Source organism: Mya arenaria, chromosome 10 (genome assembly GCF_026914265.1).
Source record: "Mya arenaria isolate MELC-2E11 chromosome 10, ASM2691426v1".
In the NCBI taxonomy this organism is placed as follows: Eukaryota; Metazoa; Mollusca; class Bivalvia; order Myida; family Myidae; genus Mya; species Mya arenaria.
This window is the reverse complement of record NC_069131.1, coordinates 2,848,172-2,865,897: the sequence shown is the minus strand read 5'-3', so window position 1 is coordinate 2,865,897 and position 17,726 is coordinate 2,848,172. Positions and strand designations below refer to the sequence as shown.

Genomic DNA, 17,726 nt, shown 5'->3' with positions numbered 1-17,726 from the left:
ACTGAAAGCACATGGCAACCAACTAATATTTGAATGTGAAATGGATAAATATTTCATTGATAAAGTGTCAGGACAATGTGCATTTCTGAACAATGTGCTTGAAGCATGGAGCAAAATAAAACAAGTTTACGATCTAAATAAAATAAAAATAGCCAAAACAGTTACATGGAATAACAAAAACGTCCAAAACCTAGGAAACACACTTTTCTACAAACATTGGTATGAAAAGGGTATAAAACATTTTGAACACATTTTCGATTATAGAACCAATATTGTTTATGTTTTTAATGAAATTGAATATCTATACGGCATAGTAAACACCGACTTCATAAGATATCAGACCCTCATTAAATCTATTTCTGCAGAAACGAAACAACAGCTGATAAAAGATGGAATTAACCACATAAACGGCACGTCGCTTCGAGAAAAAATGGTAGAATCTAGGCAAAGAAATAATATCCTGTACTTAATATTGAACAAAGCAACAATTACATCGCCAGCTTCAGAATTAAAATGAAATGAAGCCCTGGAAGAAAATATTGAGTGGAAAAAAATATACTGTAATATATACATATCTCAATAGATACTACGTTACGTAGCTTTTACTACAAATTTCTTTTAAGGACAAAACCAACCAACAAACTGCTTTTTAAATTGAAACTTGTCGATTGTAGCTTATGTACATTCTGTATCTCGGGTATTGAATCTACATTTATACTGGGAATGTTACAAGACACGACAATTATGGAATAAATTAAACAACTTCATAGCTTCAACAACAATTAACATAATTATAGGTAAACGCGAAGCTTTATTGGGAACAGTGACAAAAAACAAATACAACAACATATGCAACTTTCTTATTATTCTTATGAAATTTTATATACATTCAACCAAGTATAATAACAGAACACTATCCTTTGATGCATACTTGACGTATTTGAGATTAAGGATTAAAATAGAAGAACAAATTGCGTTGAACAATGACAAACTTGAAACCCACAACAAAAAATGGGAAGTACTTAAACATACAATATAATTTAACAATAAAAAGACACAATTAGCCATACAAAGAACTCTTAGACTTAAAAAATAAAAATAAAAAAACATTAATGGAATCTAATACAGGGGACACCGATCGTATAAACATCATACGATCGGGTGTGTATGAAATGTGTATGTGTGCGTGCATGTGTGCGCGTGTGGGAGCGAGTGTGCGTGCGTGTGCATGTGTGAGAGCATTATTGTTTCTGAATATAAGTATTTCCCATCAACATACATAGATATGTTGTATATGTTGAGAATTTAAAACTGTACTGATATATGTATCTATGTGAAAAATAAATGAGAAAAAAAACGAGTTCACCTGTCACACAGTTCCTGTATATCTTTTAAGTTTCAATCTCTCAACCGGCGTGTTGGTGATTGAAAGGTGTTCCCATCCTTTGATCTCAGTCAAAACATCTCACTCATCCATTGTTGAGGTTTACAGACGGTACACCCCATTCATCTTTTCAGTGACAATATCTCGCTCAGCCATAGCGATTTCTGAACTGGTCAACCGCATGTCATAAGTTTATGAAATTGATATCTTCATTGTATGATTTACTGAGAAGTGGTTTTACATTTTTTACAAAATAATCATACTGTACCTGGCTGACGTGACAAGCTCTGCTATGTGTACCGCTATAATCCATGGTCGTAATTAAATCGGTAATCCAACAGAAATTAATTCTTCGCAATTTCTATCCGATCAACAACTGTCAAACATCTAAATAGTATTGATATTGTAAAGCCTAAAATGACAACCACTAACTCTCAAGTGTGACTATCGTATAGAATGGTAAACAATGCGTATGAATATCTTTAATAAACAAGTGAAAACAAAGTATATATCTCAGAAAATCTATAGAAATATGTTTTATTTGTGTTTTTGAGTTTACCAAAAGTATTCATAGTGATTGCTTATAAGCCTATTTTGAATTATTTTAATCACTAGTAGGGCGCTATTTCGCCGCATCTCATAGTTTAAATTTCATTCTTCCGTATCGTCACGCTCTGATGACGTTGGTGTCCGGCATGCACGCGCTCAATATAGTTTATGAACAGAAAAAATACTGGTTCCATCACCTTTACTTCTTTTTTTCAGGCTGATAGTATGTGCAACTTTTGAACGAAAGTAGTGCTATGTGTGACCGTAATAGGGCTCTGCCGAGCTTCGCTCGGTTTAGAGCCAGTATTAGTCTGTTTTCGCTCATTTCCCCCATAATTAAAGGTGCCATTTCCTTAATAAAATGTGTGGAAAAGTCATAAGGGTTTAGTTAAGGTGCGACAAACCACGTATTTTCAATACTGCTAACAACATCCAAACCATTACTGATATATTTGTATTGTGAAACAAAATTTGGTTTATACTATCAACAATTATTTGTACGGTACTATAGGCATTTTAGGGATCCACTGTATTGTCGGGCAGTTTTATTTATGTTATCTGCCTTTAACAGTACTTTTAACTTTAATCTTCAGAGTCAATATGCATTTAATCATATAATTTCTATAATGGCTAAATATGTAGAGAAACCTGTTATCAATTTGATTAATATTTATAGTTAATCTCAGTCGTACTTGTTTAAATCATTAAAAATACATACATTACACATACAGAATTTACTGTGACGTTTCAACTTTTAAAATAAATTCATCTGGTTTTAAACTATTTTAGGAGTTTGATATAGTCAATCCTGACTGTTCAACGAACGGTTGTCACATTTTCTAGTTGTGTGTAGCCTATCAAAGTCACATGATGTGTTTTATATTTAATACTTCCTGATTGGAAGGTAAGTACATAATTTATCATGTATTCATCGTGTATTCAACGTTATCATATACTAGTCCTTATTATTGTTATATTTTAATAAAAGCATTGCATTTAACAATACAATGTTCTAGTTTTTAAAATTAAATTATTTATTGATAAGATAATCATGATAAACTACTTCAGGTAAAATCAAGTATAAACATGTATTTTGTTTAATGAAATGAGGGAGTGAAACCTGTTATATGTAAGACATTTTGCGATCAATGGATCAAGCTAAGCTTAGACCATTTAATTCATACATACAGCATATTTTAAAGGCATTGTTTACGACAATAACGATAAACATTTTTCGTTTTGTTTGGTACAATCAAGTTTTACCATATACTGTAAACAAACGAAATACGATACATACGCTTTAAATATTTTGAATCGATAGAGTTCGTGTACATGACTGTCTTCTATGCTTTTATTTTATTACTGAATTTTGAAGTCGAAACAGATTTAAAAGAAGAGCAATCCATTTACCATTTAATAACAGAAACATTCTGTTGTATCGACTTACCTTGTATAAATTGCGGACTAGTTATGTCATACTATAAAAGACACTGAAGAAAGCCTAGTAATTTATTTAAAGACAATTGTACAATTGAAATCGGCGTATCGTGATGAGTTGAAGGTACTGTAGTTATTGTTCTACACATAGTTGTATGCATTGTTTTCCTTTTTATTTCAACGATCAATAGCACAGACGCCGTAAATGTTTATCATATTAAGGCCACTACTTTTATATAAATTGGTTTACAAAACCGGCGGGTCTAATTTTCCGAAAAGTACAAAAAAATAAAAAAATGAATTTCACTTTTTTGTTCAAAATTATTTTCCCGACCGTATTGATTTTGGTGCGAAACGAAAGAAAAACGAACAGATGAGAGTACGAATGCAGTAGATCTCGATTGGTTTGTTGTTCTGTAGCCGTATTTGCCATTTTACAGTGATAGCATGTGAGCCAGTCAACTGTTATGGCAGCGCCGTTGGCAATAATAATAATAATAATAATAATAATAATAATAATAATAATAATAATAATAATAATAATAATAACAATAATAACTTTATTTAAAGAAGGTAACACATTAAGACATAGGCATCATATTATAAACAAACATAACACACGACTTATTTACAATGTGGCCTTCTGAAAGAACATACACACGCTCACACACGATAGCAGTCATTCTTTGTATGAAATAATTATTTAAAATATGCAGGAGTTGTGAAAATAACAAAAGCAATAAACATTGGCAAATTTAACAGCCGCCACAAACAAAAACTGTTACGTGATTGTTGTTTTTCCCCGCCAATTTAGGTCATGAAAATATTGTTGTTTATAGATAAAAAATAAAAGTGTCAGCGGCTGCCATCGAATTAGTAGACACAAATATCTGTAAATTATGTGTGAGAAAAACATTTATAACATTTTATGGCTACATATCAAATAACAGTGCCCTAAGTGTGAGTGGTGAAATCGAAAGTAAAATTTCTAAGTTGACACCGGTGACCTAGTTTTACAAGTTCAGTCGGTTCATTTTTTAAATGGTTTGGAAATACTTATCATTGAGTCAATGTAAAGCTTGTGTTTATTCTAGATTACATGTTTATTCATGTTTGGGTTAATAGTAGAGTAAAAACAATGAAAGAGTTGAACACATGTGTCGATGACATTTACTAATGCCAGGAGTTGTGTGCAAAACATTTAGATAAAACAACACGGAAAACTATTTTGAATAAGTTCATTTCAATTTGTAATGAACTTGATATTTCACTATAAATGAGATTTGTTGTTGTAACCAAGGAATACTCTTTAAAATGCAAGATAAACAATAATGAAGTATAGATTGATGCCCTGTTAACGCATGTATACACAAAATGGCGGAGATGGAAGAAGATGAAAATATTTAATACATAATTATGGATTTCTCTGTTACTATCATTGGCACATAAAGTTAAGTCACATGCATGATTTATTATTTTGCTATGTGACTTTTATGTACTGATGTGGTATTTTGCTACAAGATTTGAATTTGAAATGGATTTGGTGAACATATCCTGACTTAGCATGAATCGGGTTACACACAACTAGGACCCCGCATGATAAAGGTGATTAAAACTCAAATCTCGGTCTAGTTTGGTTTTTAGTTTTTCAGGAATTGTTTTCACAATATTAAAGCTCAAATGACTTTATTAAATGTTACTTCCTTATTTACAAAATTGGTAATTATTTCACTTCATTGACGTTTTCCAGTATTGAAATAACTGAAACAATGTTTAGAAAATGTAATGTATTGTTTTAATACAGTGCAATTTTTGTGTATTTTAATGCGTAAAATTCGCCTTCTCTCTTTTTTTCAATTTAATATTGGTCAGTTTTAAAGTGTTCTGCATTCACGTTTGCTTTAGCATACCCTTAAAGCTAAACAAATATATCTTGCTGAGTGATATTCAATGTGTCTTTGATAAAAAAGTGTAGTTTATACATGTAAACATGTTTTAAGTCAATTTGATTAATGTTTTATATTCACAGTATGTAAGATTTAAACATTTTGTTTAATTAGAACTTTGAAACTTTGAGTGCATTAAAACATGCATTAATAGCAGTTTAAAAATGTCAAGTTAATGATATACATTTTCAATGTTTTAATGTTGTTATCTGATTTTCACCCTTTAAGAGTATGTTTTGTGACTTTTTTCCTTTTTATGCCCCCGAAGGTGGGCATTTTAAAATCGCACCGTCTGTCCGTCCGTCCGTCCGGCTCTATAACTTTTCCTTGTATGGACAGATTTTAAAATAACTTGTCACAGGTGTTCCACATACCAAGACGACGTGTGGCGTGCAAGACTCGTGTCCCTACCTCAAAGGTCAAGGTCACACTTAGTGTTTATTCACAATGGAGTGCTGCATATAAGGACATAGAGTATAGTTTGTCGTGTCCGGGCTGTAACTTTATCTTGTATGTACAGATTTTAAAATAACTTGCCACATGTGTTCCACATACCAAGACGACGTGTCGCGTGCAATACCCGTGTCCCTACCTCAAAGGTCAAGGTCACACTTAGTGTCTATTTACAATGGAGTGCTGCATATAAGGACATAGAGTATAGGTTGTCGTGTCCGGACTGTAACTTTCCCTTGTATGGACAGATTTTAAAATAACTTGCTACATGTGTTCCACATACCAAGACGTCGTGTCGCGTGCAAGACCCGTGTCACTACCTCAAAGGTCAAGGTCACACTTAGTGTTTATTCACAATGGAGTGCTGCATATAAGGACAAAGAGTATAGGTTGTCGTGTCCGGGCTGTAACTTTCCCTTGTATGGACAGATTTTAAAATAACTTGCCAAATGTGTTTCACATACTAAGACGACATGTCGCGTGCAAGACCTGTGTCACTACCTCAAAGGTCAAGGTCACACTTAGTGTTTATTCACAATGGAGTGCTGCATATAAGGACATAGAGTATAGGGTTATGTGTCCGGGCTGTAACTTTCCCTTGTATGGACAGATTTTAAAATAACTTGCCAAATGTGCTCCACATACCAAGACGACGTGTCGCGTGCAAGACCTGTGTCCCTACCTCAAAGGTCAAGGTCACACTTAGTGTTTATTCACAATGGAGTGCTGCATATAAGGATATAGAGTATAGGTTGTCGTGTCCGGGCTGTAACTTTCTCTTGTACGGACAGATTTTACAATAACTTGCCACATGTGTTCCACATACCAAGACGACGTGTCGCGTGCAAGACTCGTGTCCCTACCTCAAAGGTCAAGGTCACACATAGTGTTTATTCACAATGGAGTGCTGCATATAAGACATAGAGTATAGGTTGTCGTGTCCGGGCTGTAACTTTCCCTTGTATGGACAGATTTTAAAATAACTTGCCACATGTGTTCCACATACCAAGACGACATGTCGCGTGCAAGACCCGTGTCCCTACCTCTAAGGTCAAGGTCACACTTAGTTTTTATTCACAATGGAGTGCTGCATATAAGGACATAGAGTTTAGGTTGTCGTGTCAGGGCTGTTACTTTCCCTTGTATGGACAGATTTTAAAATCACTTGCTACATGTGTTCCACATACCAAGACGTCGTGTCGTGTGCAAGACCCATGTCCCTACCTCTAAGGTGAAAGATACACTAAGTGTTTATTCACAAGGGAATTCTGAATATAAGGACATAACGGTGTAGGTTGTCAAGTATGGGTGGTATTTTTTTATGTTCAGATGCAATTTAAAATAACTTACCATATGTATTTGACACGTAAAGGCAAGATCAACTTTTCATGTACTGACCTTGTTCGTAGGTCAATGTCACATTCGGGGGCATTCGTCACATACTGTTACAGCTCTTGTTTTGTTTTGTTTTAATTTTCGACCACCCGGTGGACATTTTCTCCAAAAATTCTTGTAAACCAAAAAATATAAAAGGAGTTGCCTAATGATCATAAAGCGTTTTACAACTGTCCAACGAACTTCAGTGACGTATAGAGATGATTTCACTTCATATAATTTTTTTGTAGGATCTTGCGGAGGATGGCAGTGCCCGAACAAAACGTTATAAACACTTTGTCGTACTGTAGATTAGGAACCTAAGTTCTGGGTAAACGTGTGGGGTGTGCGTAATAGCAAACATCTTCCCTTGTTTTACCTGGCATAACAATGTTGTTATGAAATGTCGTTTGCACTCAAATGACCTCTGAGTTTAACATTGAGCTTCGATAGAACAGTCCAATGCTTTGTGTACATGCTTTAAATTTGATTTGAATTTAAACTGTAAAATTAAAGATGAGACAAAACAATTCTCTTTACATTTCTTATCACTTATAAACGGCGATTCTTCACAATAGACTACATGTATTTAGTATTTAATTATACAAGTAATTTCTGATGGAAGGAACTTGACCAATAATTACGATAACACACGAAGAGCGTTATCCTGCAAAGCGCGGTAATTAATTAGATAAAACCCTCTCGATGATACCAGTGGCTTAGTTCTGAAGCCGAAAAGCAGAAATTATTTAGTCAACAAGAACCGTCTTAAATGTTTGATTTGATTATTTTAAGGTAAATAGGATTATGTGTACTAAAAAAAGGCGTAGTGTTACTTATACTGTAATGTTATCGACATGTTATTGAACATAATTAAATGATCTCTCTCTCTCTCTCTCTCTCTCTCTCTCTCTCTCTCTCTCTCTCTCTCTCTCATACTTATATGCTATGTATAGGAACTCAACCGCACACGTGTCCAAATTTTTATTATTAATACCAAAATTGTACATGTCGCCTTTTGAGTAACATTTAAAATAAAGAATATTTGTAATAATATGAAAAACATTTCTTTCTACAGAAAAGTGGACAATGCCAGAGTTGACGAAGTATGACGTTTGGACTATAACAACAAACAGAGGTAAAAATGTTTTCATGATCTAAAATATAAATTTGACATTCCAGTTGTCTGTGTCGAGTATCTGTTCTGCTGGTCATCAGTCATTATCGTAAATTCATCATTGAATAATTGAAAGGACAAAGAGTGTTTAAGCTGATCAACAATATTTGTTATAATATAACTCATTTAGACGAGGATACATAAAACAAGAAAACAGAAGCAATTGACCTTGAATATCCATAAGACTATATAGTTGAGAGCCAGCTGTTTTCGTACTAAGTGACCTGCGTAGGAAATTGTTTACTGCATTCTAAATATCAAAGTCTAGGATCCAGCGATGCATTTATTTATCAATAGTGGTGCTGGTGTTGGTAAATTATATTAATTGAAAATCGGGGTTATACAGTTATACAAGTTACACAAGTCATACAAGTCGTACAAGTCATACAAGTTACACAAGTCATACAAGTCATACAAGTCATACAAGCCGTACGAGCCGTACGAGTCATACAAGTTATACAAGTCATACAAGTCATACAAGTTATACAGGCCATACAAGTAATACAAATCGTACAAGTTATACAAGTCATACAAGTCCTACAAGTCATACAAGTCATACAAGTCATACAAGTCGTACGAGTCATACAAGTTACACAAGTCATACAAGTCATACAAGTCATACAAGTCATACAAGTCGTACAAGTCATACAAGTCGTACAAGTCATACAAGCCATACAAGTCATACAAGTCGTAAGAGTCATACAAGTTACACAAGTCATACAAGTCATACAAGTGATACAAGTCGTACGAGTCATACAAGTTACACAAGTCATACAAGTCATACAAGTTATACAGGCCATACAAGTCATACAAGTCGTACAAGTCGTACAAGTTACACAAGTCATACAAGTCATTCAAGTCATACAAGTCGTACAAGTCATACAAGTTACACAAGTCGTACAAGTCATGCAAGTCATACAAGTCGTACGAGTCATACAAGTTACACAAGTCATACAAGTCATGCAAGTCATACAAGTCGTACGAGTCATACAAGTTATACAGGCCATACAAGTAATACAAATCGTACAAGTCATACAAGTCATACAAGTCATACAAGTCATACAAGTCCTACAAGTCCTACAAGTCCTACAAGTCACACAAGTCGTACAAGTCATACAAGTCCTACAAGTCATACAAGTCATACAAGTCATACAAGTCATACAAGTCCTACAAGTCCTACAAGTCATACAAGTCATACAAGTCGTACAAGTAGTACAAGTCCTACAAGTCCTACAAGTCCTACAAGTCGTACGAGTCGTACAAGTCATACAGGCCATACAAGTTATACAAATCGTACAAGTCATACAAGTCATACAAGTCCTACAAGTCATACAAGTCATACAAGTCGTACAAGTCCTACAAGTCCTACAAGTCGTACAAGTCCTACAAGTCCTACAAGTCATACAAGTCGTACAAGTCGTACAAGTCATACAAATCCTACAAGTCCTACAAGTCGTACGAGTCATACAAGTTATACAAGTCATACAAGTCATACAAGTCATACAAGTCATACAAGTCATACAAGTCGTACGAGTCATACAAGTTATACAAGTCAACAAAGTATACAAGTTATACTAGTCACACAAGTAACACAAGTCATACTATTTATACAAATAATACAAGTCATACAGGTCAAAAATGTTGTACAAGTCAAACAAGTCTCATAAGTCGTAGAAGTCATACAAGTCAAACAAATTATACAAGTTATACTTGTCACACAAGTCATACAAGTCATAAACATCATACCAGTCATTCAAGTCATACAAGTCATTCAAGCCATACAAGTCGTACAGGTCGTACAAGTAATACAAGTCATACAAGGCATACAAGTCATACAGGCCATACAAGTCATACAAGTCATACAAGTAATACAAGTCATACAGGCCATACATGTCATACAAGTCATACAAGTCCTACAGGCCATACAAAACCTACAAGTCATACAAGTAATACAAGTCATACAAGTCATACAGGCCATACAAGTAATACAAATCGTACAAGTCCTACAGGCCATACAAAACCTACAAGTCATACAAGTAATACAGGCCATACAAGTAATACAAGTCATACAGGCCATACAAGTTATACAAGTCATACAGGTAATACAGGCCATACAGGCCATACAAGTAATACAAGTCATACAAGTCATACAGGCCATACAGGCCATACAAGTAATAGAAGTCATACAAGTCATACAGGCCATACAAGTAATACAAGTCATACAGGCCATTCAGGCCATACAAGTAATAGAAGTCATACAAGTCATACAGGTCATACAAGTAATACAAGTCATACAAGTCATACAGACCATACAAGTAATACAAGCTATACCGGCCATACAAGTTATACAAGTCATACAGGTAATACAGGCCATACACGTAATACAAGTCATACATGTCATTCAAGTCCTACAAGTCATACAAGTAATACAGGCCATACAAGTAATACAAGTCATACAAGTAATACAGGCCATACAAGTAATACAAGTCATACAGGCCATACAAGTTATACAAGTCATACAGGTAATACAAGTCGTACAAGTTATACAAGTCATACAAGTCATACAGGCCATACATGTCATACAAGCCATACATGTCATACAAGTCATACGAGTAATACAAGTAATACAAATCGTACAAGTCATACAAGTCGTTCAAGTCATACAAGTCATACAAGTCATACAGGCCATACAAGTAATACAAGTTATACAGGCCATAAAAGTTATACAAGTCATACAGGTAATACAGGCCATACACGTAATACAAGTCATACATGTCCTTCAAGTCCTACAAGTCATACAAGTAATACAGGCCATACAAGTAATACAAGTCATACAAGTAATACAGGCCATACAAGTAATACAAGTCATACAGGCCATACAAGTTATACAAGTCAAACAGGTAATACAAGTCGTACAAGTTATACAAATAATACAAGTCAGTCATGTCATACAAGTCATACATGTCATACAAGTCATACAAGTCGTACAAGTCATACAAGTCATACATGTCATACAAGTCGTACAAGCCATACATGTCATACATGTCATACAAGTAATACAAGCCTTACATGTCATACATGTCATACAAGTCATACAAGCCATACATGTCATACAAGTCATACATGTCATACATGTCATACAAGTCATACGAGTAATACAAGTAATACAAATCGTACAAGTCATACAAGTCGTTCAAGTCATCCAGGCCATACAAATAATACACGTCATACAAGTCATACAAGTCGTACAAGTCATACAAGTCATACAAGTCGTACAAGTCATACAAGTCATACATGTCATACAAGTCATACGAGTAATACAAGTAATTCAAATCGTACAAGTCATACAAGTAATACAAATCGTACAAGTCATACAAGTCATACAAGCCATACATGTCATACAAGTCATACAAGCCATACATGTCATACAAGTCATACAAGCCATACATGTCATACAAGTCATACAAGCCATACATGTCATACAAGTCGTACAAGCCATACATGTCATGCAAGTCATACATGTCATACAAGTCATACAAGCCATACAAGTCATACAAGTCGTACAAGCCATACAATTCATACAAGTAATACAAATCGTACAAGTCATACAATTCATACAAGTCATACAATTCATACAAGCCATACAATTCATACAAGTAATACAAATCGTACAAGTCATACAATTCATACAAGCCATACAAGTAATACAAATCGTACAAGTCATACAAGCCATACAAGTAATACAAATCGTACAAGTCATACAAGTCACACAAGTTATACAAGTCATACAGGCCATACAAGTAATACAAGTCATACATGTCATACAAGTCGTACAAGTCGTACAAGTTACACAAGTCATACAAGTAATACAAGTCGTACAGGCAATACAAGTAATATAAATCGTGCAAGTCATACATGTCATACAAGTCGTACCAGTCATATAAGTCATAAGAGTCATACAAGTTATACAAGTCAAACAAAGTATACAAGTTATACTAGGCACACAAGTAACACAAGTCATACTATTCATACAAATCATACAAGTCATACAGGTCAAAACAGTGGTCACACAAGTCACACAAGTCGTACAAGTCATACAAGTTATACAAGTCAAACAAATTATATAAAATAATTAAAAGTTATACTTGTCAAAAAGGTCATACAAGTCATAAACGTCATATAAGTCATTCAAGTTGTTCAAGTTATACAAGTCACACAAATAACACAAGTCATACAATTCATACAAGTCATTCAAGTCATGCAAGTCGTACAAGTCGTACAAGTAATTAGGGTCATACAAGTCATACAAGTCATACAAATCATATAGGCCATACAAGTCATACAAGTGGTACAAGTCATACAAGTCATACAGGTTAAAAAAGTTGTACAAGTCAAACAAGTAACACAAGTCGTACAAGTCGTACAAGTCATACAAGTTATACAGGACATACGAGTCGTACAGGTTATACAAGTAATACATGCCATACACGTCTCACAAGTAACACAAGTCATACAATTCATACAATTCATACAAGTCATACAAGTTGTACAAATCGTACAAGTCATACACGTCACACAAGTCATACAAGTCATACAAGTTACACAAGTCATACAGGCCATACAAGTCATTCCAGGCAAACAAGTCATACAAGTCATACAAGGCATACATGTCTTACAAGTCATACAAATTATACACGTCATACATGCCATACAAGTCATTCAAGTCATACAATTTGTACAAGTTGTACATGTCACACAAGTAACACAAGTAATACAATAAATTAAAGTCATACATGTCATACAAGTCATACAAGGCACACAAGTCATACAACTCATACAAGTTGAACAAGTTGTACAAGTTGTACAAGTCACACAAGTAACACAATTCATAAAATTCATACAAACCATACAAGTTGTACAATTCACGCAAGTCACACAAGTACCACATGTCATACAATTCATACAAGTCATAAACGTCATACAAGTAATTCAATTTGTTCAAGTTGTTCAAGTTGTACAAGTCACACAAGTAACACAAGTCATACAATTCATGCATGTCATACAAGTCATACAAGTCCTACAGCTCAGAAAGGTTCAACATGATTTACAAGTTATAGAACTTAAACGAGCTATACAAATGTATACAAGTCATATAAGTCCTACAAGTCACACAAGTTATACCAGTCAAACATTTGTTTACAAGTCGTTTAAGTCGTTCAAGTCATAGAAAATTGAGCGAACAACCAACGACACAGCAGCAATATATGGTCTACGAAGCATAACGTTTCGTTTGGCCATCACATAGATAGCTAGTATTCCCTTCATCGGAGATCAGAGTCGCATTGAACATTGACAACGTAGAGATACTAAGACGCTCAGATAATATAGAGGGATTGAAGTTCGAGCTAGCTGTACATAAAGCCTCGAACGCAATGAATTGTGTTTACTGTTGAAACTTAAGTCACGGACACCATACGTAGCGTTAACCACAACTCTTTTGTCTTAAAATTACATACCCTTAATATTGATATTTACTCTTGTGGAAAGATAAGACTTTGTGGAGCGAACTAATTTCAAAGTTATAGAATAATTGTTTTGATACATGGTACACAATATCACCATGGAGTGAGATAATGTCAGACATAATTTTCTTAAGAATTTGCCAAGTTTACTGAATAGCTTTGTATCATCTTTGGGGTTAGGTATCCCTGAATTTAACATTCATTTCTATATGACAGTTTCAAGTGAATTGCAATTTTGTTACTTGGTACAACTTTTCATATAAAGGTATCCGACCCGTAACTGTAAGAAATTTGAATGCCGGGGGACCCAACATTATTTCTTATCGGAAGAGAACATTATATAACACACATGTTTTTATGCCCCCCGAAGGTATGATCATATAGTAGCCGCTTTGTCCTTCTGCCTGTGCGTTCTTCCTGCCCTCTGTCTATCACATCCTTAACCTGAAGAAAGTATCTTCAAAACCTCTGATGGGATTGTAATTTAACTTGGTACAAAATGAATTGCAACCAGAAAAAGGGCAGTGCCCAGGAACCATTATCACTCCCTCGGTGCTCGTCCTGGCCATGTCTTGGAAAGTACTAAAGGGATTGAAATGGAACTTGAAATAAAGATCGATGGTAATGAGAGTAAGCTCAGTGCACAAGAACCATTTCGTTGCCCAACATATTTATTAAGGTACCCCCTTTATCTGATAAGTTTTGGAATTGTGTTTTTGTCCGGGTCATATCCGGGGAAAAGAGTTGATGCACATGTACATTTACCTCGGAAATGCCAATATACACTGTAAAAAGACTTTATCTGATAAGATTCGGAATTGTGTTTTTGTCCGGGTCATATCCGGGGAAAAGAGTTGAGGCAAATGTACATTTACTTCGGATATGCCAATATACACTGTAAAGAATTCAAAAAAAGAAACTTTGTTCTATTTTTTAATGTTTTAATTGTCTATTGCAAATCACGAGTTGGTAACGTCATCTTACAATAACCATATACTTGGTATCTTATGATCGTATTTAAAAACGTAACAGACCAGAACAATACATAACAGTGGGTTTTACTTAGTTTATATGGATATTACCTCACATCTGTCCAAGCATCAATAATTACAAAGTTAAAAATAGAAGCGATATCAGAGATTGATTTAGCTTGCAAACAATGAATAATTAAGTAAAACTGACACATTAACTGAAGTTAACGACGGATACAGACATTATCTGCAAACAAACGAATCAAGCCGGAGCAAATGTGCTCTTAAAGGAACTTTTTAAAGGGGAAGCACAGCGTTAAAGTTAATAGTCATATTATACAGTTCTTTGACTTAGCTTGCTAGAAAAAAGACACAGGCATTACTATGAGAGCTGAAGTAGTTTAATTAATGTTGACAAATGTTTTAGTTAAAGCAGGTACTGTAGTCAAGGTTTGTTTTTATAACGGTACGTTAACGCGCAAACGGAGCAATTACGGAACGTTGTGTTGATGTATGATGTTTTCTAAGCATGTTAGTACATACATCGCTTATATCCATGTTTAACCAATACATCTCCCAAAACAATTCTAGACACGCTTTTATAACGTTTCAAAGCCTATGACTGGTGATGTATCATTAAGAACATCTATGATAAATAGGCGCGTTTGTATCTATTAGATATTCTGATGTTGGCCATTTTCTCGGGTTCTCCGTTTCTTCCACAACACAAGGACACACTCACGCCCACCATCATGCGAACGACAGTGACATAGCATAGTTAATGTGGCTTCCTGTCACAATTGTTTTCAAAACAAACAAGGTTTAACCCTTACACCCGCACTAGCATTTGTTACTTACCAATTACATTTGATACACACATTTGGATAAAGTAAATATCGCAAACTATTTGTATGTTTTTACGGTGCTGCAAAAAAAAAATGATTCATCGAATCTATTTTCATTGTGCTCCGTGGCGCATTTTCACAGTCCATCAGTTTTATTTGCGAGAGTATCCTTTATTGGCAAATATTTTTCTTGAAATTATGTTTTGAATAACAACCATCCGGAGTGTTCGGATATATATGTAAATGTTATAACATAATCAATTTGCTGTTTCAAAATGCCTGAAAACACCCGAACGCATTATCATGCATTAGATATACAGCTTTGAAGGAGAATATTCACCCTCTATTAAGTTATTTAACACCAATAATATATATTTCAATAATAAAAAGGTACTTATTTCGATCTAAAAAATGTTCGACAGAGTGGATAAATTGGGTACTAACCAAATTTTATTTTCCGGTCAAATAATTTGATTTATACTTAACAGTGCATTTTGGATACTTTAATTTCTTTGATTTGCAGATGTTAAGGAGACAAATACTAATAAAGAATGATTGCCGAAAGAAGAAAGCCAATAGAGGACAGAAGATGTTGCCACTGTAAAAACCTGAATCTAGTCTCTACTCCATAGCTGAAACAATGGAGAATTATAAGAAACAGTTCACTAAACCTGAACACCAAAACTGGCTTAAAATGTCAATAGCATTGAACATAACAACACGGGGACTCGCTCCGTTCGCTTGTGAGATCTGTGATGACATCCGCGTCAAAAGTTTAAACATAAGAATAAAGCATTTTTTTCCTGACCTCTGTAAAAACTGCTCCATTGTTGAAGTTATACCGTGTGACCCAAATAACAACATATGTAATTCAGGACAATGCCGCTTTCACAAGGGGCGTTCTTTTCGCCCATGCCTTATTGTAAAATGTAACGACTATCGCAACACTGTTACCGACCTTATCCGTAAAGGGCTCGATATTGAAATCATTTGCAATAGCTGCAGGACAGCAGAAATTATACCGTGTAATCCAAGAAATAAAGTCTGCAATTCGAGAAGATGCAGATTTCATATGGATCAACATACAAGACAAATCATCTCTTCAAGGCCATGCCCGAAATTCATTTGTAATACGCTCCGGGACACCATAGAACAGAGACACAGGTTTGGGTCTCCATCATGGAGGAACACCGATGCAAGGAAATGGTGTGTAAACGCATGGGAAATTGCCAAGTGCTTTATGCCCCCAGATGGCTACGCAGATGTGGACAATGAGGTCGACACTGACTTTAACGGGATTATAACTGTCTACATTAACTGTGTCGAATTTCAACAGTATTTTACCGATGACCTATCCCGTCAACGCAATATATGCTATAAGGTAGGGAACTCGTAGAGCATTCGTTAATTTCAAAGTTGCAGCGATTCTTTTCTCTTCCAAGACTTTATACTTAGGTGAAGGATCAGAATGACGGAAACATTTTGTCAGATTTGCACCTTAAATATTAGTAAAGGTTTATTTTGTAACAAAAACGAGATCCCAAATATTTCCATTTAGTAATACGCTTTTTATATACCTCTGGCTATGAATCAATTTACGCACTTCATAACCTTAGTGCTCGGTCAATTAAACGCTTCGTCCCTTTCTCTTTATATCAATTTACGCAATTCATCCCTTTTGGTTTCGGCCAATTTGTGCACTTCATCACTTTTGCTTTCCGCCAATAAATGCACTTCAGACTACTTTGCTTTCGATCAATTTACGTTCGTCATCATTTTGGCTTTTGGTCAATTTACGCAATTCATAACCCTTGTTTTTGGTCAATTGACGCTCTTCATCCCTCCGACCTTCGGTCAACTCACGCACTTTATCCCTTTTGCTTTTCGTCAATATATGCACTTCATACATATCGCTTTCAGTCAATAATCGTGCTTCATCACTTTTCCTTTCGGTCAATTTATGCGCTTTCCTGCTTATGCTTTCGGTCAATTAGCCTGTGACATCCTTTTTGCTTTCGGTCATTTTACTCACTTCAACCCTTATGGTTTCGGTCAAAGTTACATACAA

At 34.9% G+C, this 17,726-nt stretch overlaps 1 protein-coding gene across 3 annotated transcripts in view; it reads left to right on the top strand.

Annotated features, from left to right (window-relative positions):
• The first annotated feature begins 2,791 nt into the window (after positions 1-2,791).
• The window catches only part of LOC128204200 (uncharacterized), a 42,055-nt gene continuing 27,120 nt past the window's right edge, over positions 2,792-17,726 (top strand). For 2 of the 3 annotated variants that reach the window (XM_052905580.1, XM_052905579.1), the window contains exons 1-3: positions 2,792-2,837; positions 8,222-8,281; positions 16,182-17,039. In XM_052905580.1, coding sequence (XP_052761540.1) covers positions 16,299-17,039 — 741 coding nt within the window. In that variant the 5' untranslated portion in view covers positions 2,792-2,837; positions 8,222-8,281; positions 16,182-16,298. Of the gene's footprint in view, positions 2,838-8,221; positions 8,282-16,181; positions 17,040-17,726 lie in introns of those variants that run through there. The other variant, XM_052905581.1, reaches the window with a different exon arrangement.